General features: G+C 42.8%; 5 protein-coding genes across 7 annotated transcripts in view; 4 read left to right on the forward strand and 1 right to left on the reverse strand.

The window, feature by feature from the left end:
• Positions 1-23250, forward strand: part of stat5a (signal transducer and activator of transcription 5a) — a 139587-nt gene that overhangs the window by 107531 nt on the left and 8806 nt on the right. The window lies entirely within an intron of this gene.
• LOC127589656 (hemoglobin subunit alpha-1-like) lies at positions 613-1792 on the forward strand. The gene is made up of 3 exons (XM_052048895.1): positions 613-788; positions 866-1073; positions 1578-1792. Exons 1-3 carry the CDS (start codon positions 694-696, stop codon positions 1704-1706), a joined length of 432 nt encoding a protein of 143 aa, XP_051904855.1. The 5' UTR covers positions 613-693; the 3' UTR covers positions 1707-1792.
• Positions 2578-12454, forward strand: nprl3 (NPR3-like, GATOR1 complex subunit). The gene is made up of 14 exons (XM_052048885.1): positions 2578-2997; positions 3367-3433; positions 4740-4778; positions 5377-5509; positions 6047-6121; positions 7261-7414; positions 7481-7556; positions 7624-7761; positions 9253-9409; positions 10191-10297; positions 10366-10495; positions 10836-11028; positions 11275-11476; positions 12199-12454. Exons 1-14 carry the CDS (start codon positions 2784-2786, stop codon positions 12362-12364), a joined length of 1851 nt encoding a protein of 616 aa, XP_051904845.1. The 5' UTR covers positions 2578-2783; the 3' UTR covers positions 12365-12454.
• Positions 14421-16288, reverse strand: mpg (N-methylpurine DNA glycosylase). Its single transcript, XM_052048892.1, has 3 exons — positions 15963-16288; positions 15186-15390; positions 14421-14851 (listed from the first exon to the last, which is right to left on the reverse strand). Exons 1-3 carry the CDS (start codon positions 16167-16169, stop codon positions 14466-14468), a joined length of 798 nt encoding a protein of 265 aa, XP_051904852.1. The 5' UTR covers positions 16170-16288; the 3' UTR covers positions 14421-14465.
• The window catches only part of rhbdf1a (rhomboid 5 homolog 1a (Drosophila)), a 29937-nt gene continuing 27745 nt past the window's right edge, over positions 21059-23250 (forward strand). For all 3 annotated transcript variants that reach the window (XM_052048873.1, XM_052048874.1, XM_052048875.1), the window contains exon 1: positions 21059-21208. The gene's annotated coding sequence lies outside the window, so the exon portion shown is untranslated. The remainder of the gene's footprint in view (positions 21209-23250) is intronic.

Below are 23250 nucleotides of genomic sequence, written 5' to 3' on the forward strand. Positions count from 1 at the left end.
ACTTAATAAAAGCATTTGAATCGCTTCTTGTTGGATTAATTGGTGCATAAAAAAGTTTAACGTGTTTTTGCGTCCCCGCGAGGAGGGTATATACTGCTTATCAGATGCGCTGTCTTTTTTTTTTAAGTGCCGTGCATATGAGCTGATAAGACCGCTGCGTGTTTCTGCCAAGTGTTTGCATACTAAACCCACTGCATTGACGTCAATGTTTTGGACCGTAGAATGAACCAAGTACAATTTCAACCCACATTCTTCAACACGAGCGCCAAATTCTGTCCGTATTTTGAAAAGAATCCCTCGAATGAACGATACTTTGGATGTCATCCTTTTGCTGCGTGCTTCGTTCATCATCAACATCAGCTTGACAGTTGCAAACGACGACCGTGTCGTGATCATCAGTTGCAAAGGCCCATCAGTAAGACCAGAGTTGACGGTCAGATCCTCAGAAATGTAAGGCAGACGTGATGATGACTGTTCCACATCTTGATATCACACACAATCGCATCCGAAGGGGGGGGGTTAATTTCTTTATTTTTTTATGTTGCTGTGGGTGTGTTCTGCATCGCCTCCACCGTTTGGATGGCATCCAGCAGGCACACATCATATCTGGGGTGTGCCCGTGCCCTCTTTGCCACTCTACATATAAAGGTTCAGTTTCATCCTCAGATTCAAACTTTCTGCAGAAGCACCAAGATGAGTCTCACCCGCAAGGACAAAGCCACAGTCAAGGCCTTCTGGACTCGGATTTCTGGAAAGGCAGACATGATTGGGAGTGAAGCTCTATCCAGGTAAATACGCCGCCGACCAAGACGACAAGCGCATCACACTTCGTTTCCTTTGACGTCGGCTTTGTCCACCTCTGCAGGCTGCTCTACGTCTACCCCCAGACCAAGACCTACTTTTCCCACTGGAAGGACTTGAGCCTCAACTCCGCTCCGGTCAAGAAGCACGGCAAGATCATCATGGCTGCCATCAGCGATGCCATCGACAAAATGGACGACCTAACCGGTGGCCTGTTGACCCTCAGCGAGCTGCACGCCTTCACCTTGAGGGTGGATCCCGCCAACTTCAAGGTGGGCGCACTCTTCACACACATATTTTATTTGGTTTGGCCAAATCAGGCTGCCATCTTGAAATAGGGTCATTTGATATCATCCAAATAGATTGAATATTAGATCGCCATCCGTTTTATGTCACTTAGCCTTTTCAAGGTTGCAGATAGCCGAAGTCAGGCCGTGATCCCTCAACGCTCTGACTGTTTCTCACTGAACCATATTAAAGATTGACCATATCGTTACTAGAATAAGCAATTGAGGATTTAACACGTTTCGTGATTCACCAATGACATTTGCTAGCCGTTGTTCTTAAAAGTCCAACTTGAAGGAAATTGAATCAGAATAGGATAAGACAAGCAGGAAACTTTTTTTTTTGCTCTTTTTTTCCAAATCAATTAGACCAATGTACTCAATATGCTTAATCTATTTATTTTTGTACAGTGCTGCACTTACATTTTTTTTTCCCAACCAAGCTAATCAATACGTTTACTCTCTGAAATGTATTGTCTTTTCCATACCCAGCTTCTGACTCACTGCATCCTTGTGGTGATGGCCACGCAATTCCCGGTGGATTTCACCCCGGAGGTCCACGTGTGCGTGGACAAATTCCTGGCGGCCCTGACTCTCGCCATTGCTGAGAAGTACCGATAAACAGCATGATCCACAACAAGGCCAACATGATTGTATTCAATTATGTCTTTCTGTTGGGCCCAAATATAATAAATTATCAAAAGCAATGATGAATGTGTCATGTTTTGTTTGGAGTCTTTTCACAAATGCGTGCACCATCTTCAGACCCGCCGCACACTGAGTGACGTTGCTGAAGCGTGAAATACATTCTGCGGGGTTTTGAAAGCATTAATCTCAAATGTCCAGTCTCGTCTGGTGCTGGTGAACTGTGTCTCTTTTGTGGTATGTAGTGCTGAAAGCCAAACAATTGAGATCAATTCATTATTTTTGATGTAGGCTATCAAGTTTATTATTTTTTAAAAATATATTTCAAGTTTTACATGGCGGCCGCGGGCGTTTCCGGAGCGTATGACGTCACTGGGAGACACAATACAATACAATACATGCTGATTTATATAGCGCTTTCACAACAGCGGCAGCTGTAACAAAGTGCTTAACAAAACAGTTAACAAAGTAAAAATAATAAACACAACATATAACATATAACACGAGCAGTCGTGCAGTCCTAACCACTTTTCCGTCACACGCTTTGTTTGAAGCACACGACTGTTTACTGTTCTCTGTTTACAAATGCAAAACGTGATTATATTTTTATTGTAATTTGCATTTGTTAACTGAGTTGTACAAAACCCATTAAATTACCCCGCTTAACATTACAGAAAATACATTTAAAAACAGTGTAACGTAAGTATCGTTGAGGATTTAGTGTGAGACGTATGTATACTGTTTTATTTGACTGAAAAATATAAAATTGAAAAACTGTTACATCTTTGTCCCGTCGATTTGGAAATGAATTAGCGCATGTGCATTAATACTGTTTCTTGTTTCCAGTCGGACACTTTTAAATTGACACAAAACAATCGGTTTGAGTTGCAGAAGTTGAGGCAACGTGAAAATTGGACCCGATGTGAATACGTTTGAGAAAACTATTCTCAAGCAGCGTTTAGTGAGCATCGTTAAGAGTTAACCTTGCAACGAATAGCGTTTTCATTTTGTATCGATTGTGTGGCCACCATGCGAGCGATCTAGCATGCTATTATGATGCTCAACCCGTCCGGCGGCGGCGGATCCGCAGATGACCAACGAAAACCGGCGGTCTCGCAGCCGAGAATCAGCTTATACAGGGAGCCCCGATGCGGACACAAGACCAGCCCCATAAGTGTCATCTTAGTGAGCTCCGGTAGCCGCGGGAACAAGCTGCTTTTCCGCTACCCTTTCCAGCGAACCGCCGAGTGTGCGTCGTCCCACGCAGGTATACGTTAGCATCACACTGGCTGCATCCTCAAGAAACACCCAATGTTTGGTTAAACCATGTTTATATACACACGTTGCAACTAGTTCGATTATATTTGACTTTTGGGTGAAATTTCAGGACACTCTGGGCATAAGTAGCACTGTGTTGTGAATGTTGCCATTTAGCAAGTAGTGACAAATGAACTGAAACGCTCAACAGTTGGACATGTGCATTCAAAGGTTGAGGTCGTTATATATAGTGCGTTATAGTGCATTCGGCGTTCATTATGAAGTTTCACCTAAAAAAGTCGGAATATCCCTAACTATTGAGAGCAGTGTATGTCAAATTATGGCTTCAATATTTAAGCCGTATCTTCTCCCCCACAAGCAAAACAGCGGAATCACTATGCCCAGAATACAACGGCAGAAGTTGAAGATCACGATGGAGATTCAAGGTACTCTCTTACTCAATGTTAAAAGTAGGGATGAGTGAGCACCTATACCAGGTGCCGATATTGTGCTAATGCCCTATTTCAAGGTATCGGTACTTGCGAGAGTGGACAGCTGGTTTGCACGTTCGCCTTAGAATACTCTTTTCCCCCCACATTCCAGAAACATGCATGGTACGTGAATGGAGCACTAAATTGTCCCTAAAGCTGATTGTGAGTGTGAATGATTGTTTGTCTATGTTGCCCTGCAATTGGCTGGGAACCAGTTCTCAGTTCTGTTTTAAAACAAACCTATTTGTCATGTCCTTGTTTATGATGATACTAATGCAACGTGTTATACCGCAGACAAATTCCTTGTGCGTTCTACATACTTGGCCAATAAAGATGATTCTGATTCTGGAAAAAAAAAGGAATCCGAATTATTAATAGATCAAAATATACGGAACCCACAAATCCACTATTTATCAAACTAAACCCTATGAAATTTTATGACCTGGTTGACTTCACAAATAGCCCAATTAATGTACAAAGCACACAATAACCTGCTCTGCCAAAATATCTTGAAGCTTTGCAAAATTCGATAACGTTACTATGATTTAAGGGGCACCAACATCTTTAAAAAAAATCCAAAACAAGAACAAACATCAAGCAAAGGAGTGCATCTGTAATAGGTGTTAATCGGTGGAATGATTTTGAAACTGACCTGAAAATGAGTGACTCGCTTGCTGAGTTCCAAAACAAATTCAAGAGAATAGTCCCCCCCCCCCCCAAAAAAAAAAAATATATATATATAAATCAGAATTAAGTTGATACATTTTATGCATTTATGAAATATAGTAATAAGTCAGAATTGGGTTTGTAAATGTAGTAATGTAATGCAATATCCATTATGAATACAAGAGAAAATCGACTTATAAATGTGCTAGAGTGTGTATGTATATAGTCCCTATATAAAAAAGTTTTAAAAATAGAGAATTATAGTACGTAAAAGGGTAAAAGCATTTGTTCATATGCAGATGTTTTCCTTTTCTTTTATGATTGACATTAAAAAATATATCTAATTATATAGTAATACATAATGGGTAGGACTAGATTATTATTATTTATTTATTTTTACTTCTTCCTACTCCTTTGAACATATAATTCCCCCCCCCCATTTGATCCCTTTCAGTATACCTAAAAACAAAGCAGCGCTAGAGTCAATCATATGAGACTGGTTAAGCGAAGTAAAAATAGCACACGTTGCATCTTCCTATTTTTTGTTTGCTTGGTTCTTCTTTTTGTTTTGTTTATGGCCCCATTCCCATTTCAGAGAGTCATCTTCATTAACTGACGAACAGTTGGTAGCGGGGTAAGACTCTGGAATCCTCCGAGAGGCACCTTTTCTTTTTTCTGCCATCACTCGCTGTCTCTGCTTGTGTTTATTTATTTAGTGCGACTGATCGATTTGATTTCTTATTAATTCTTCTTCTTTTGTAACGCGTGCCAACGTTCTTGTGTCCATTCCCCTCGGTGAAAGGTGTGTTCATTTGCTGTTCTGTGTTGTCATATATTTAATGGAAAACGGATTAAAGCGCAATCAATCAACCTGCAGCATGTTGCATCCATTGACATTGGCTGCAAACTCCAATTAAATTCAACCCCCCCCCCCACCCCCTTCTTACCAATCGTGAAAAGTATGTAGTTTTTTTTTCTTCTACAAAGTCTTTCATTGCAGCATGAATTCCCTGTCGCATGAATCTTCAGCAGAATGTGTACCCACACACACACACACATACAAAATTGTTATTTCTGTCTTTATACAAATCACAGGAAGTGGATGGAATCAAAAACGCTCCAGAAAATTTCTCGGCCTGAAAATCTCTCTCAAAATGTGTGGCTATTGATGTTAAAAAAACAAACAAACAAAAAACCTCTCAGGTATAAGCCTGGCCTTTTCCGTCTCTTAGGTTTTCCGACAGTATCCTGGCAACAATCCTGGCCACCAAGTCGGACATGTGCGGTAAGAAGTTTGAACTGAAGATCGACGACGTTCGCTTCGTGGGCCACCCGACTCTGCTGCAGCATCCGCCCATCATTCAGGTTGGCCAGCAGTTCACCTCCTCAGCTCTTTGCCGGTCATTTGTTTCCACCTCGATGATTTCTTTTTTTTAAACAACCATTTTAGCTGTCTTATTTACTGTTGTAGAGAGAGACATGTTTTTTTTTCATGGCCAACAACTGTACCAGTTAGTAGTCAAGGTTGAAAACCGATATTTGGAGCAGATATTCACTTTCACTCAAAGGGAAAATATTAGTGTTACAATCTTTAAAAAAAACCCCTCAAACTCTTAACTTTGTTGAAATGTCTTTTTCTAAATGGCTGTAAATCTTGACATGACCGAGAAATGATGATACATACCATTATAAAAGTCTAATCTTCATATTTTTTGTTTTGAACTTTTTCTCCTTTCTTGTAAAAACAATCAAAATAAGAATTTAGAGATTTTTTTAGAGCACAGGGTATTTTGCTGAACATTTAGACGTTCCGTCCCATTTTTATTTCTTTTTTAATTTATTTCTTAAATGTGCCATATATATATTTAACCGTCAATTATATTTTTCAATTTTTCATTGCAGGTGTCCAAAACAGATCCTTCGCCAAAGAGGGAGATGCCCACCATGATCCTCTTCAATGTGGTGTTTGCTCTGAGGGTTAGGAAAAATCTTGCATGTACAGGACATGCTCACCAGACACTTCATTAGGAACACCGGCACAATCCCCCCCCATTCCCCCAATTTTTGGGATTGCTATATACAACGTCTTAAATACACGACTGCGAGATTGCAAGCTATTTTCAATATTTTCACCCCCCCGATGTTGCCAAAGTTATAACAATATCCGCCCCCCCAACCCCCTCAAGAAATTGCACATATCTCGACGAGGTAAAATAAATAAATTAATGTGAATTTCAGATCTTATTATCCAAGTTTGTAATGATTCTGCCTGTGGGTGGTACACAAAAGAAGGGAGGGGTTGAGGGAGGGCTGTGTTTACCAGTGATAATTTCTCCAGTCTTCACTATCTGTGAGAGCAGAGGGGGGTTTAGGGGGGTGGAGGGGGCTCAATTTTGCGCGTTTGATCTTGTTGCAGCCCTTGCTGAGTCATGGTGGCGCGACCCATCAGATATGCACCAGTCGAGGGGGGCCTGAAAGAGGCTGAGTCATGTTTTGCGTGACGATATCTGCCCGGCAACTCGGAACTTAGTTTTATTTTTGTATTGTTTAGCTTGAACTAGATACTAACGCCGGTGAACTGCTAGAAGTATTGTTATGGTTATTTTACATAAACATTGGTCATTTTAGCTTGCGAAACCTTGTTTTGTGTTTTTTGTTATTGTAAAGTGTCCTTGGGTGTCTTGAAAGGCGCTTATAAATAAAATGTATTATTATTATTATTAAAGAAATAGTGCAAGGACGATAATGCGCACATGATCACATATACAAAAATGTTAGAAAAATGAAATAAAAAACTATTAGTGGGAAAAATGCAAACATGTTACATAACAATTGCACAAATATAAAGAACAAAACTGATTAAAAACAAATATTATAAACTAAAATAAATAGAAAAAATATGAGACAAATGGATGAAATTTCAAAATATATGCAAGAAAGTAAAAAATATTCAGACAACATGCATAAACATTAAAAAAAAGCAAAATAAAATTGTAAAAAATATTCAACATTAAAAATACTCTAATATTAGATGGCAAACACATGAATATTAGTGAACAAGCCACGTGTAAGGTTGCCTGTGTGTTGTCGTGCAACTGTTTATTCTATTTGGCCAGGCCAATGCTGACCCCTCAGTCATCAGCTGCATGCAAAACTTGTCCCGCCGCATCGCCATTGCGCTGCAGCATGAGGAGCGCCGCTGCCAGTACCTTACCAGGGAGGCCAAGCTCATGCTGGCCGTGCAGGACGAGATCACCACCGTCACCGACAGTGAGGAAAATAAATACATCAAATCATAATAATTTGCTGTGTCACTTTTGCTCTTTTTGTTCTTAGTGAGCCCACAGTCACCATTTCGACAAATTCTGCCCAAATGTAAGCTGGCCAAGGACCTAAAGGAGGCATATGACAGGTTTGTGCATAGACACGGCATCATTTATTGCTTCCCATAATTTTATTCTAACCGTGTGTGACTTCAGTCTGTGCACGACGGGCGTGGTGCGGCTGCACATCAATAACTGGCTAGAGGTGAGCTTCTGCCTCCCGCACAAGATCCACCGCATTGGCGGCAACTATATCCCCCCCGAGGCCTTGGAACGCAGCCTGAAGGCCATCAGGTACGACCGATTTTTATTGTGCACCATTCGGTCCTTCCGTGTCACGCAGTATGAAGAGTTGAGACACTTCATGTCACCCTCGTAGAGAGCAACGGTGACTTCACAGATTGTCATGATATTGTTTAAGAGAAGAAATAAAGGGGCAATAATACAGGGGGCAAAATAAAAGTTTCGTAAAAAAATAAAGCAAGACTCAAAAATAAATATAATAGGAAATCAATTAAAAATAAGAGGAAAGGGGCAAACATATTTGAACAAAGAGCAAAATAATATTTATAAGTATTTTACTACAGATGCACAAATTCAGGGTTTCTTAAATATCGTCACTCCAACCTTAAAAAATGGCCTGAGTGATATTTTGACCTCCCCCAAAAAAATAAATAATTGCCTTAAACAACTCAGGATTCTGGACAAAGTCGGCTACATCCTTAGCTCAACAAATAATTTAAATTCTACATCTCAAACGAAATTCTGCATTTTTAATGTAGTCCGTATTTGGTTCAGTTTTTCTTGTTTTATTGAAAAAAAATACATGGGTTGTTATTTTAGGAAGGTGATGATATGGGGACAAAAACTATAATATGAATAAATTAAATGGATGGAAAGGAGACATAAAGGTTGCCTAGAAAAAGCCAAATATTATACCAAGAAAAATTGTAAAATAGTAGCATAAAATTATAGGATTTTGCATTCATGCACACATTTTGGAAATAAACTAACATTTTGTCTAGGATGGGGAAAAAAAGAAAATAGGTGAAAAGTGCACAAAATTTTTGAACAAACATTTGCCAAAATATGTAGCGAGTAAAAAATAGAAAGAAACCAACAGGATATTATGACAGATGCACACTTTGGAGGAAAATTACATAATTTTTACATAATGTACAATAAAATATAAAAATATATATTTTTTAAAATACTCAAAAACATTAGTCCAAAAATAATTACAAATGCGCACATACTTCACAAGTATTTAAAAAAAAAACACACACACAATTTAAGTCAAAATATAATCTACACATTCTACAATACAGTAATTCGACAACAAAAATATCATACAAAAAAAATTTAGTTAATTAATTAGCCACCATTTTTAGAAAATCAATTCCCGACGAATCATAACAGTGCTATTCCATGATCGAATCATAAATTGTGCAGGTGTACCTTATGTTGTCTACACTGCCCTTTTAACAGTAATAATTCATATACTTATTATTTATAATGTTCTGTTTCATGCTTTTGTGTGCTGAGTGACCTCTTTAGGTTCTGCGTGTGGCTTTAATAGGTAATGTGTGTTCTTAGTTGATAGCAAGTGGGGTCATGTGAGGACAAGATTTGTTGACTGCCTTCTCCTGCCCCCTGTTGGTAGTCTGAATCATTGCCTCTGTCAAGACGTGTTTTATTTTGGGTTTTTTTTTCATTGGCTGTTTGCACAGCCTGAGAATGCGATTTTTCCAGACCTTAATTACCTTGACGGGCGCTGTCGTCCAGGCCCTATCACGCACTGCTGCTGCTGGAAAGCGAGAAGGCACTGCTGGGCCAACTTCCCGTGGACTGCTCGCCCGCCATGATGCGCCTCATCAAGACGTGCTCGGCGGTGAAGAATCTGCAGCAGCTGGCTCAGGACACTGACCTCGCCCTGCTTCAGGTGAGGCTGCTGCTTCCTGTCAGCAAATGCGGTCATAGTCCTAGTTTTCGTATTTCTTATGTTTGATTTGAACCAAGCACAAATGGGGAGGAAAAAAATGAGAAAACAGAAACTCTTGAGACTGCAGATCTCTGCCAATGCTTGAAAAAGTGCCGTTCATTTAAATTGCTGTCAGATGCGCCATCCCAAATGTGATCCAGACGAAACTGGGTTTGACGCCAAATGTCCACAGGACGGAATCTACACTCCCCTCCAAAAATATTGAAACAGAGAGGCCAGCTGCTTCATTTTTTTGGGGGGGTTTGGGGGGTCGTCATGAGAATGTGAAGATGGGCTTTTATTTAGAGCTCATGTTCACACCATAGAAGATTGGCATCTTTTTTTTTTCATGTGAGCAAATGTACTGGTGATATAAAAACAATTATTAGCAATTTTAGATTTGAGTTTTGCCCGTGAAGGCTACACTCAGTCGCTGATTTATAAAAATCACGGGCATATATTCTTTAGCCTCTGTGAAAAATGAGTGACTGCAGCTTACTTTTATCACCTAGTTGTTGAAACGTTTATATAGCCTTAATTATGCAGCCCCCTGGTGGCAGAGGAATGCACACCGGAAGAGTGCAACGTCAATGAGTATTGAAACGTGAAATCATGATGCACGAATGGGTGCATTTATTAAACTTGGTTTCATGTAAATTCATTACTGGGTAAACTCCCAGCAATCTTTTTTTGTTTTTTGTGGAAACTACAGTTACAAGATAACATGTTGCTTTGCTCTCAGATCTTCCAAATTGCAGCCCACCTGGTTTACTGGGGCAAGGCCATCATCATCTACCCACTGTGTGAGAACAACGTCTACATGCTGTCGCCTCACGCCAACATCTACCTGTGAGTCTCTCGTCGCTCCAATAAAATGTAACCTCCACTCATTTCATCTCTCTCCACTCACTGGACAGATTCTCGCCTCAGGCCGAACAGTTTGCGCAGCAGTTTCCCGGTCACGACCTTCCTTCCACATTGGCGAAGTTTTCGCTGCCTGTCTCGCTGGCCGAGTTCAGGAACCCCCTGGAAGCTCCCGCGCAGGAGGTGCGTCTGACACTGTCACAAATATGTGGGAAAAAATAAAAATAAATTAGCAAAACAAATCCAACAGTTTCAGACACAAAAATCATTCCAAAAAACAAAATAATCACAAAAATAATACACAAAAAATTGCTATTCACCAAAAATATCAATATAGGATACTAGATACCAATTGCACAAATATAATACATCAATTAAAAAATAATCCAAAAATAACAAAGATAAAATGTTAGATTTCCTTGCTCTCAGTCAGCTGTGATTGCTCCTGCACGACCGAGCAAAAGAACGTATGGCTGGATACGAGTTGAGAAGGTGAGATTGACGCGTGCGCGTGCCCACGCAGGCTCAGCTGATCCAGATGGTGGTGTGGATGCTGCAGCGCCGCCTGCTCATCCAGCTGCACACGTTCGTGTGCCTCATGGTGCCGCCAGCCGAGGACGAGCCCGCTTACAGGGACGACGACCTGTCGCTGGCCGCGCGGGTCGCCGGTGGGCGCGGCCTCAGCACCCCGAGCGTCCTCAGTTTCGGATCCCCAAGTATGACAGTGTGTGGGTGTGTGTGTGTGTGTGTGTGTGAGGGAGAGCGAGAGAGAGAGATGAGGTAACTGAACTGGAATGTCTGACTTTGTATATGTATTTTTTATATATCGAGATAGATAAATCTAATCTTTAGTTTTCCTTGTTCTATTGACAATATTACAAGTTTTGACAAAATTGTCAAATTCAATGATGTAACCCCCCACCCCTGCAAAAAATGACTGTGTGCCCATGTGTTGCTTCCAGCTAGCAGCGATGACATGACCCTGACCAGCCCCAGCATGGACAACTCCAGCGCAGAATTGGCCCCCGGCACCGACGACTCTCCCCTCAACAAAAGAATCTTGCTGACCGAGACTCTGCTGGCCAGCCTGTCAGAGCACGACAGACAGTTCATCCTCAACATCCCCGCCGCCCAGAACCAAGAGGATCTTCGCATGTTTGCCAGGTCACTTGACGCTCATCGCGGCGACACCTTATGCTACAACGATAGCTTCAATATCTCGGCGCTTGGAGTTGATGACTCATCGCAGACTGAAAAAAAGCAAAAAGCTGTTTATGATTGGGAATAAGTGGAGGGGAAGATTGCGAGGAGTTTCAGTTTTTGTATTCTTTATGGTACGCATATTATTTTTAGGAATATCAATTCAGTTATCATTATTCTACATGGGAGGGCGTATACAATTGACTGTCCAATGATACACAGAGAATTAGCTTCATGCTAACACACAATGCAAAACGCCATTGATGGGGCTAACGGATAGCATAATTAAATAACACAATATAACAACTCGCAGGCATATTTTCTTTATCCTCCATGATAACCGACTAATATTACTGCAGTCACAGTAGCTTTGAAAATATTCTTCGTTGGTGTCTTCATTACTGTCACAATATATTTTGTCAGGCACATGCACAGACATTTTATGCGGGCAGGTGCACAAACCACCCAACGGCAAACTTATTCGCATTAAAAAAACAGGAGTCAACTTAGTGAACTTGGGTATTAATTTTGATAATTTTCTCATTTGGGAAAATGGGAACGATACTTGACCACCACTAGGTGTCAATATGTGCACGTCGGATCATAATTCCTATTCATGAATCTTTTTCAAGAAAATGTGCAGAAAACAATTTTATTTCCCCATACAAATTGTAAAAACCTTGCAGGTTGCTGCACTATTTCCGGGGCCACCACCACTTGGAGGAGATCATGTACAACGAGAACATGCGGCGCTCTCAGCTCAAGACGCTCTTGGACAAGTTCCGCAGCGTGCTGGTGGTGACCAATCACGAAGATCCCATCATTTCCATTTTCCAGTCTCCCCGAGAGTAGAGTAGTACTCATCATCCTAGTAGTCCTAGCGTAGCATGCACCAGTTGGATGCTGTCAGTCACACCACGTGGCAGGGAACCGATGTGTCAAGAGAGAAAGAAAAGGTTGATTGGAGACCATCCATCCATCTTCGAGTCGGGTCGCAGGGGCAGCAGCTTTAGCAGGGAACCCCAGACTTCCTTCTCCCCAGCCACTTCTTGTAACTCTTCCCGGGGGATCCCGAGGCGTTCCCAGGCTAGCTGGGTGACATATTCTCTCCAGCGTGTCCTGGGTCATCCTCTGTGTCTCCTCCCGGTGGGACATGCCCGGAACACCTCACCAGGGAGGCGTTCAAGAGGCATCCTAATCAGATGCCCGAGCCACCTCATCTGGCTCCTCTCGATGTGAAGGAGAAGCAGATCGACTCTGAGCCCCTCTCAGATGACCGAGCTTCTCACCAGAGCCCAGACTGTGTGTGGAGGCAAGTGCGACTATATCCAGTCTGAACTTCTCTACCTCACACACCAGCTCGGGCTCCTTCCCCTGCAAGATATTCCATATCCCTAGAGCTAGCTTCTGTAGCCGAGGATCGGACCGCCAGGGTCCCCTCCTTTGGTTGCCGCCCAGCTCGCACTGCGCCCGACCCCTTTCCCCCCTCCCATGGGTGGTGAGCCCATGAGAAGGGGGATCCACGTTATCTCTTCAGACTGAGCCCAGACTGGCCAATGGGTATAGGCCCGGCCACCAGGCGTTCGCCAACGAGTCCCACCTCCAGGCCTGGCTCCAGAGGGAGGCCCCGGTGACCCACATCCGGGCAAGGGAAACTTGAATCCATTTATTTTACACTTCATAAGGGATCTTTTGAGCCATGCTTTGTCTGGTCCCTCACCTGATTGCCATGGGTGACCCTGCCAGGGGCATAATGCCCCAGACAACTTAAGCTCCTAGGATCATTGGGACACGCAAAACCCGTCCACCACGGTAAGGTGACGGCTCACGGAGGGGAAGATGGAGACAATTTATTTTTTATTCTTTATGAGCCAGTTTTGAATAATAAATTATTTTGCACATAGTAGAGAGGCCTTGAGTGTTGAGATAAGTGGGAATTGATGGGGGCGGCAGATGTGTTTGGACTGCAGAGGGGGCACACGCCAAGTAATGAGCTTTGCAGACGTTCACCTCACACATCCCGACGGTGGGAAGACTACTGAGGACTTAAGACGTGCTGTTTTTGCGCTTTGAAAGGGAGGCGAGGGCGGTGCAAACATCTGTGGATTTCATGAAAACCAGTAGTCGCTCGTCAAATACCCGAGGCGGCAATGACCTCAGCCCAAGGCATGGGTTGACTTCCATCTTGTTTTTCTTGTGTATGAAAGTGAAAATACAAGATTTGGAGTAGCTAGCCCAGATTTTACTTTTTGAGAACTGATATTGGACCGAGGAGGAGAACCAGCAATCGCCTTTTTGTCTTCTTGAGGACAACAATTGCCCAAATTGTCTTGTGTTAAGAAAAGTCAACGTAATTGATTCCTTTTGACTTATTTGCATTACAACCACCGCCACGCTGCTATTCTACTTGGAGGCGAAGCTGGGTGAAGGTCCAGAGTCATTTTCAAACAATGGTCGGAGTCACTATCTTGTCGAGAGATCCACATCCCCACTGGGGTGACCCGTTTGCTCGCATGTAAGGTAAGCAGAGTTGCATTGATTTAGTGTTAGCTTCTAATAAACAGCATGTACGGTACTTGATTGCTCTGTGAAGTTCATGACACGGTGGTAGAATAGAAATGCCAGTCGCTGAATTTCTCAGTCCCCCCCACCCCCAAATTGTTTTACTACAGATAATTGTATATAATATATAGCTATGCCTGTGCTGTATAGTGTAAGGAATAATTGTGGATATTTGTGTTCAATAAACAGGCTCACTTTTCACACACTATGTCAATCAATGTGTGAGTAAATTTACAGATCAGTACGATTTGTGAAACGTGGTAGGCCATGATGTTTTTTTATGTAAAATATGCACGTGAAACAGCCAGACAGCAAAAATAAGTTGAGCGGTTGAATTGATTCAGCGTCTGTGTCTCAATACTTTTATCCATTTATGTATGGTTACATAGTTTCAAAGGGCATTTTCTTGTCTTTCAGCCGCTTTGTCCAGCACGCTAACACAAGCGTTCCCTTGGAGGTAAAACCGCAGAGGCTTCTTGGCCCATTCCCCATGGGACTCGATGCCAATGCGCGGCGCCTCCACCACGATATCGTGGCGGGCGTCTCCCATGGCGGGATCCACATCCTCCAGCCACACCTCCGGGTCAGAAGCTAGATCCCGGCGGTCAAAGCAGCGCGGGACATCCAAAGCCTGGCACAGCTTAGAGGGGCCGTTGCACAACTCCTTGTCCTTGAGAGGCCGGGCTCCGTTTTTGCGTTTGGCGGCCCTTAGCTGCCTCATGACGGCATGGCCCTGCAGCGGCTCCAGCGAACGCAGCAGCACGGCCGCACCGTCGCCTATGAGAGACGAGACCATATGTTACCCACAAAAAAAGTCTATTCGCCTAGAAATTCTTTTTCAATTTGACAAAGCTATTGCCTGACAAAATGAAGCTCCTCCACTCCAGTTGAACACCACTATATAGCGCCAGAGCAATATTTTTATATCAGACAGGCATTCATGCTGAAGTGAGTTGAAGATCATTTAGACAACAGGAGTCTTTTGCAACAATTTATGGTATTTATAGTCAATTACTTCCACATTTTCACGACGCAGCAGCAGGGCTCTGTCCTGAGCCCCTGTGAATTTCAGAGATCGCAGTACATCATACACAATTGAGATTACAATGACCTTGACTAGACACGTTCATGCAGAGGTAGATGCCATAGATGGGGTACACGTAAATGGTGCCGGGCTTCATGAACATGGCGGTGTTTCTCTCTGTGCGCTTGCCGCCTGCCGAGTGTGACGCCTTGTCTTCTCCCCCCAAGTACGCCTCCGTCTCCACAACGCGGCCTCTCAGCTCAGTGCCATCCTCGCAACGCCGCACCAGGACCTGCAAATGAGTATGTAGCACATAACGGTATGTAAAACTTTTTTTTGTAATGGATTCTAAGCCTAATGGATGCTGAAAAAAAGTGATATTGATTTCTATAATCAGCACATTAGGCACACCTGCACATGTTGTGCGATACAATATATCCAAAATTCTTTGAGAAAAACATTTTTGCTTTTGATTGACGCTTAAGGATGATTGGCGCAACTTAGACTGATATAGATGCATTATCATATATTTGTAATAAAAACTGTCTTAGTGCACAATTGGCTGTGTCAGAGATGATAACAGCACGTGAGATATTGTCATCTTTCTTCCATTTTGTTGTCATTATGACTCATGCTGTTGATATAATTGCCGGTAGATTATATGGTAATTAAACGTTTGTGCGCAACCGACACTGTTAGACACGTTGTTGAACTAAATGTTAATGTTTTCGTGTACAATAAAGCATACAAATCCTTTGAAATTCAATTTAGCTTACGTTACGACTTAATTACAATGAGCGTGCTGAATAAAGTAGCTTAACTTATGTTTCGATGGTCCCGGCCACCAGATGCCACTGAAGTTACCTTGCCGAGAAAAGCTTTGGCCAAAGCGACGCAAGGTTGTGTGAAGAAATCCTCTCCCAGCCTCCTTGGCAGGTCAGTAGTTTGACTACCATTGAAGTAAACACTGTGCGCCGTCTCATTCCGTTTCGTTTCTTCACAATCACGTGAGCGTTTATTTGCTTTTTGGTCACCATTCCGTGACGGCGTCTTTCTCTTACGCTCTGCCATTATGTATAACACGAATGTGACATTTTCATATGCATTGTTTTGGAAAAGGGAAGCGCTTTATTGTGTTTAACGAAATGTAAATGAGCGAGGGCTAACCAGGAAGTAAATACAGGAAGTATCACGAACAGTTTTCCCCTTAAAGAGCTCGCGCACCATTTAATCTAGTCAGTACACGCGACGCTGTTTAATGTGAAAATAATTATTGCATACAAACTTTAAACACATTCTAAATATACTTTTCATTCATTCTTTCATTCATATTTGTTTAATTTGGAGGACTGGTTATCACGTCTGCGTCACAGTTCTGCGGTTCTAATACTGTATCTGTATGAATGTGGATTGTACCTTCTGCCATCTAGTGGAAGAACATTAAATTGCCCTGTCATTATACGTCGCTGGCATAGGTAGATGAACAACGTATATTTGTCATGAATAAATATTGATTTTCAGACAAATTGAGTAAAAGTGGATCATTTTCCACGTCACCTCTGATGATCTCTCATAGCAGATAGCTTTAGCATTAACATATATCTGTACAGACAGGCAGAGCAATTAAAAGCAGTCGAATATACAATAAACCTGTGCATTCGCCTTTTGCCATTCATACAGCAAAGATTTCACATCGAATAAGTACATTTGTGAGTCAATTGAGAAAAGAAATCTTCATGATTTCAGTGATTTTTTTTTTTGTCTTTTTGTTTTGTTTTGTTTTTTTTTTTTTTTGGATGAGGGTGAGTTGTGAGATTCTTCTAATATAACAAGTGTATTCCTTCCCCGGTCTTATTCTTTTGTCATCATTTAAAAACAGTTGACCCTAGTAAGTGGTTATAAATAGAACTCATGCCCAGGAAGTGAGCGACGCCAATTTGGGTTCAGGCACTCTGTATCCCTACGGTTTCCCTGGCAGATTAACCATTTGTGACAGACCAAAAAATAAATAAACATCTCTTCTTCAGGATCATACTATTTAAATTTGCATAATAGAGGATTGCTTTTGCTCTTCTATTTGGTAAATGTGCCAAATAAACCAATTTGTTGCTTTGAGCCGTCTGGCAGTCGGCTGGAAATGTGCTGACCGTGTCCAGTCAACGTCATCCATTGAGTGGATTGTTGAAGTGTCGGATGGCCGAAACGGCGGAGAGGCCACTGTTTGCGAAGCCACCTCCCTGCAGCCTGTCGCCGGCCGCCCAGTGAAGTCTGACCTCCCTTTGCTTTTACAATCATAATCTAGTTGCTGTTTGGATAATCTCAACATCTCTGTGCCAGAGATACTTTTCAAAATATCTGGCAAGGCGCATTCATCTTCACCAATGGAACATGTGAAGCTCATTACTGCGAGAGCGAAAGGGGACATGTGTATCTCCTCAGCACTTGATGCTTTTAATGATTCATGGCGTAAAGATTAATGATTCATGCGGCCCTTTCAAGCCTCCGAAGGTGTGGCGTGCGATGCACAGGTGGTCTGCCTCTCGTTGTGGTCAAATCATTAATTCAGTGAAGACATGCACACAAAAATCACACATGTCCTTGATACATTCAGCAAGTGAAATTGGTGGGGAAAAAATAGAGTTCTACCTCATCTACAGCTTGAATACATTCCACTACTCTTCCTACGAGATGTTTCAGTGAGTCCAAAGAACATTCATGAGTTGGAAGTCTATGTACTAGTTCAGGGGTCGGCAGCCCAAAATGTTGAAAGAGCCATATAGGACAAAAAAACCCAAAACAAATAAATATGTCTGGAGCTGTAAAAAAATAAAAGCCTTCTATAAAACTTACAATGAAGGAAACACATGCTGTATGTACGTAGTAGACTGGACTGTTATTCATTCCTTTGTTGTGTGTTCACAAACACCGCTATAGAATTTATTTTGTGATATCTTGGCTTGATTTTTTTTTTTCGTTTTCATCATAAATTTTCGTTTTTCGGAGACTGTCTTTGAATGCCTCTCGAGTAGAATATAGAAAAGAGAAGCCACGGAGTCGGACGCAGACGTGGCTTGTGTTTGTCGAGACTGTTAAAAGCATAAATAAAGTGTACGTTTTAAAAAATTTCGGAGCTACAACATGTATCTATATCTATTTGAGCTGTATTAGCCTACTATCAAAATCTTTTTCCATTTTCAAACATTTTTTATACAGCTCCAGGGAGCCACTAGATGTCGCTAAAGAACTGAATGCGGCTGTGGAGCCGTGTGTTGCCGACCCCTGTACTAGTTCATCTCAAACTTTTTAGTAAAACTTTTTTTTTCCCCCTCAGGCCCGCATCCATAGGTTTTTTTGTCCCCTCTTTGATTTTTTTGTTTGTTGTTTTGTTCACCTTCTGCTGCAGTGTTCAGCAGCAGTGAACATGCATGCTCATTGAAGCAAGCTGCTCTTAAGGGCAGCAGTGGCGCCCCCCCCAACCAAAAACAAAAAACAAAAAACAAACAAGAAACTCACTCTGTGCTCTTCCAAGATTCAATCATTCCTCCATTTGGTCTAAGCAAAGAGGAAACCTTTCTTAATTACGAAGACAGTGTTCTTTTTAGTGAAGCATTACCCTGCCACTCAACCCCATTTATCAGAGATTGATAGATGAGGCTTCAGGGGCCGGGCCATGGGGGGCTTTTACCCCGGCCTTAACCCACGTCACCATTCATTACTCCTCCCTGCTTCGTGCGTTATCAATCAGAAACTCCCAGCAGGCTCGTCACTGCGTCTTACATCCCTCTAGTGCGTATTAAGTCTAATGAAATTACTCCTGTGGTTGATCAGCAGCACGATGGAGAATTTCTCTGAATCATCTTAACTGAATCGAGCAGTCAAATTAAATGAATGTGGATACATTTTCACTGTGAGAATAGTGTCTGGTAATAATAAGCAAGTGTCATTATGCTTGATGTTTAAGTAAACGACCTTCACCAAATCTGCTATCCTGTGACTGCCCCTCAGTAGTTACAGGATATGACAGCACTTTATAACATCTGTCTTCAAGTGCCTTAATGGAGACACAGATAAGAAGACAGTTCCAAGGAAACTGAGCCTCTCGTGTATTAAAAACCTCAGCCGAGGACGACCGCCTTGCACCCTTGTCAACATGTCGGAAGCCTTCCGCTTCCCCACCATCCATCTCCCATCTGGCAAAATATTCCCAGGTGGAGCAGAGCTGTCGCTCAAGCTCTGATGGAATGCGCGTGGTCTTTTCATTAAATGCAACGGCGGAGTGCTACAGCTCAATCTGAAGCTTCCGTTCCGTTCCCTTTTGCAGAATAGTGATAAGTGATTGTGGGCTTTAGATTAAAAAGAAAAAAAACCTGACAAAGCATGAAACGTGAACGTGAGTTAGGATGTGTCTATAAGCCACTATAATGTGAAATAATGTCAGTCCACATATGGAAATCTCATTTTTACGTGTGTGTGTGTGTCCTCTGATATCTTCATCCCCTCCATCTGTCCACGTTGACGACGGCCCGCTTTATCGCTGCTTGGGATTTACATTTCCTGCAGCATTGAGTGCATGGTGGATACATTTCGTCTGCCTTTTGGCGTCCTGTTAGCATTCAGCAGCAGACTCAATGCAATTCTAAAGACAAATCCGAGGAAATTACATATAATGAACCAGTAAATTTTCATAATGAACATCATCGCTTCAGATTTGTTCGTAAATTTTGGATCGGCCTCAGTTGTATCGGATCATTCTTCATTGCACATCACCATTCACAAGGGATATGTACAGGACGTTTATTTAGTTTGAGCCACCGAAAAAGTTAGCATTGATTTAAGTAAGCAAAATATTGTCCTCGATACAATCCGCTTTTATCCAGTTCATCTTTAATTGTTATGTGGCAGGCTGCATTTTTTGGTAGCAGGCCAAAGAGAGAGAACGATGACTCATTGACAGAGGAGCCAGCCTTGATTTTATAAAACATGTCATTGAAATCTGTGAAGAAGATAAACCACACTTGAAATTATCTATCGCCATGTTAAGTATTTACGTACATTTTTCATGACACAAATGTATTCACAAGAATGTTTCAACAGTGTGTGTGTCCTGTGTGTTGTGTTGTGTTATTTTGACTTCAAAGTGGCGCCGCCAGAGTGGCTGCCTTTCCAGCAGCTCCTATATTTTGTTGTTCTACTACTTCTTCCTTTCATAACTTTGCTGCTGTGAATTGGGAATTTCCCCATTACAAGACTAATAAAGGTTTTATCTTATTTTATCTTATAATTGTCACGCAATGACGTCAGCGCGAATCACCGTGACTCAGAATTCACCCAAAAAAAATCAACCGTATCATGAGAATGGATGCTCATCTATTAGCATTCACAAATATAATTTATAATACTTATCCCCCCCCCCCCCCCAGCACAACCGTATCCTTGTGAACGTTTGTATTTCAACATTCGCATAAAAAAGAGCACACATTTCTCACTAAACATTTTTTTTCTATGCAGAAACGTTGCGGTTCGTCACACGTCTCAGCTGGACCGAGGCCAGTTTCGGTGGCGATCACTCCGAGTGAGGACGTCGCTTAGTCACCGGCGCAGATCCCGGCAAGGGAAGAGTGGGGAGAAGGCAGCACCTCCCCGCTCACACGCAGATTGGCTGCCGCCGTTTGGCTGCCTCGCCTCCTTCCCACAGACGATCTCCGAGCCCAGGGCGGGGCTCACACGCTCAAACCCGGCACAAGAAAAACTTGGGACCGGGGGCGGGGGGGTCGATGCATGGAGCAGTGTGGGAAAGCTGTGTTCGTCGGTGGGAAGCTGAGACGCGGACGGCCGGGTTCCATCCTCCGGGGACTCCGGTGCGGTTAAGAAGCGTGGCCGGATTTGACGACGCGAGGCAGCGCCGGCGAAGGATTTGCGGCGACGCCGGAGGAGGAAGGAAGGAAGGAGCCTAGTGGTGCTGGAGGGAGGGGAGAAAAAGCGACCGAGAAGAAGCGTTCGTTTCCCTGCGTCCAACTCGTCAGGATGATGTGACAAGTCCCGAGCGAGAACGCGGAAATCGGATTTATTTCCCCGCCGCTGGAGATCACCCGAGCCGCCGGCTTTGAAGGGTGAGTTGCTGCTACGATTCCCCACCCGCATGGTGGTCACGCGTGTGGGAAGGTCGAGGAAGAGGAGCCCAGCTTCCTCTTCTTTCCTCCTCATCCACTCTGATGATTTTTTTGAGTGTACGGTGTGTGGATCTTTCACAATGGAAGTAGCAGGTTTATTTTAATATCCCGTTGGAAAAGTAAGTCTGCTTTCTTGGAGTCACTCAGTCCTCTTAATAGGCTTTATTCTAACTTTGTGAGGGGAAAATGTGTGTGTGTGTGTGGGGGGGGGGGGGGGGGGTTAGCAGCTAAGAGGAATGTCGTGCAAAGGAATGAGGAATGCTGCTGAATAATCATCACGGGGTGAAGTCACGCCATCATCCTCGTCTCCCTCCCACTCCATCACCTCCTCCGTCCTCTTCATCCCATCTTCCCAACCCATGATTTAGTCAAGGCACATATTTTACACGAGTGGGGAAAAAAAAAAGAAATAAAAATCCCAAAACAAATGAAGTCATCACGTAACTTCTGCCATCTAATTCTAAGAGAACTGAATTGCATGTCGCTGGCATAGATAGGCGAACAAATATTAAATAAATGATCATTTCCAGACCAATTAACTGGCCCTGCATGCTTTCCCACAGCACACCTGGTGGGCCTCAAGCCAAGCAAAACAGCAGGCCGGCACGTGAAAAGAAAAGCAACCATGTGTTGGCCATATTCCCGGTCGTTTGAACCTGAAAAGTTTATTCTTGCCTGTATTTTTAAAAAAATTATGTTTCAGGTGGGCCGTGATGTCCTCCACCCCACTTCCCCCGCCGCGGTTTATTAGAAACTGCTGAGTTATTTTGGCAGACGTGACACAGGAGCACATGGGCTTGAAACTTTATCGCATGGAGGAAGGGGAGGGCGCTCATAGTTGGATATGATGTAACCGCACCGATAAAGCCAGGCGAGTTCTGGGCCACCGTTCTGATATGGGGGGGCGGTGGGGCGTCCAAGCCCGGCCTTGTGTTGACTGTCTGGTATGTGGGAGGGTTGTGTTTTTTTTTTTCTTCAGAGGGTCTGCCCTACAAGCCGTGCCCACATGACTGCTGGCACACTGTCTGTCTATCTGCCTGGTTGTCTCGCCAAGTTCATCCAACATTTGTTTACGGCGCGTAGTACAGTACAGACGGGTTCGGTTCACTTTGGTGCGGTTTGCAGATGTTGGGGTTTCCATCGTCAAAAGCTTGAAGGTGTTCTTTGCCACAAAAGAACCCTGTTGGGATCTGGCATGAAACCACTTTAAGCATAAACGGCATTGATATGGAATGCTAGGAGGCAATCCCAATTTATTGCTGCGTGAATGTCCGGTCCGGTTTGGTTCACTGCGCTACAGCGCACAGGCTGTTTGCATTTCCACTGCTAGAGGATTTGTTCGGTACTTTAAGGCAGACATTTTTGGGGGTTTCCAACACGAAAGATAATTAAAAAAATATATATTGTCAACCATAGTCTGGCTCTCCGAATAAATTTCTGGTCTGGTTCAGTTCACTTCAGTACGCTACACAGGTATTTGCATTTCCATTGTCAATGACTTTGAATAGGAACTTTTTTTCAGACTGATACCAGTATGAGTACTCGTTCACTGATACTGAGTACCGATACTTTTAGTGCTTTTGATATTCTAAAATTGCACTTTTAACGCAATGATATAAAATTAAGGCAGATGATGATTTTGCTGATTTATCAATCTGCCGCAGTATAGCACAAAGGAGGATTTACACGGTCAGAGTTTTTTTTTTCTATCAATAGTGGTGGATGGTATCGTCCTGATACCGATAAATGGTATTGGTACTTGCCCATCCGTAGTTTTGAATTGTACGTTCTCACTTTTTGGCAGGTCTGTAAAGTCCAGCTTTTTTCATGTCACTCTTGTGTTGAAATTTGAAATGGATTGGTGGCATGTAAGACTTTAAACGCCATCCATCATTTTTTGGTCTGGTTGGCTTCACTTCTTCAATTGTGTACATTCCACTGTCATAAACTCTGACGGGTACTTTACCACTATTTGGCACTGA

The sequence above is a fragment of the Hippocampus zosterae genome, chromosome 17, assembly GCF_025434085.1.
Source record: "Hippocampus zosterae strain Florida chromosome 17, ASM2543408v3, whole genome shotgun sequence".
Classification (NCBI taxonomy): Eukaryota; Metazoa; Chordata; class Actinopteri; order Syngnathiformes; family Syngnathidae; genus Hippocampus; species Hippocampus zosterae.

Bases quoted from the DNA above. Each gene is read 5' to 3' on its own strand.
- LOC127589656 (XM_052048895.1), top strand. From the start codon at position 694: ATGAGTCTCACCCGCAAGGACAAAGCCACAGTCAAGGCCTTCTGGACT. The intron at 789-865 runs GTAAATACGCCG...CCACCTCTGCAG, and splicing joins GGGAGTGAAGCTCTATCCAG to GCTGCTCTACGTCTACCCCC. The intron at 1,074-1,577 runs GTGGGCGCACTC...TTCCATACCCAG, and splicing joins TGGATCCCGCCAACTTCAAG to CTTCTGACTCACTGCATCCT.
- mpg (XM_052048892.1), bottom strand. From the start codon at position 16,169: ATGGCAGAGCGTAAGAGAAAGACGCCGTCACGGAATGGTGACCAAAAA. The intron at 15,391-15,962 runs GTAACTTCAGTG...ACTCATTTGCAG, and splicing joins CCAAAGCTTTTCTCGGCAAG to GTCCTGGTGCGGCGTTGCGA. The intron at 14,852-15,185 runs GTCATTGTAATC...CGTCTCTCATAG, and splicing joins CATGAACGTGTCTAGTCAAG to GCGACGGTGCGGCCGTGCTG.
- nprl3 (XM_052048885.1), top strand. From the start codon at position 2,784: ATGATGCTCAACCCGTCCGGCGGCGGCGGATCCGCAGATGACCAACGA. The intron at 9,410-10,190 runs GTGAGGCTGCTG...CTTTGCTCTCAG, and splicing joins CTGACCTCGCCCTGCTTCAG to ATCTTCCAAATTGCAGCCCA. The intron at 10,298-10,365 runs GTGAGTCTCTCG...CTCACTGGACAG, and splicing joins CCTCACGCCAACATCTACCT to ATTCTCGCCTCAGGCCGAAC.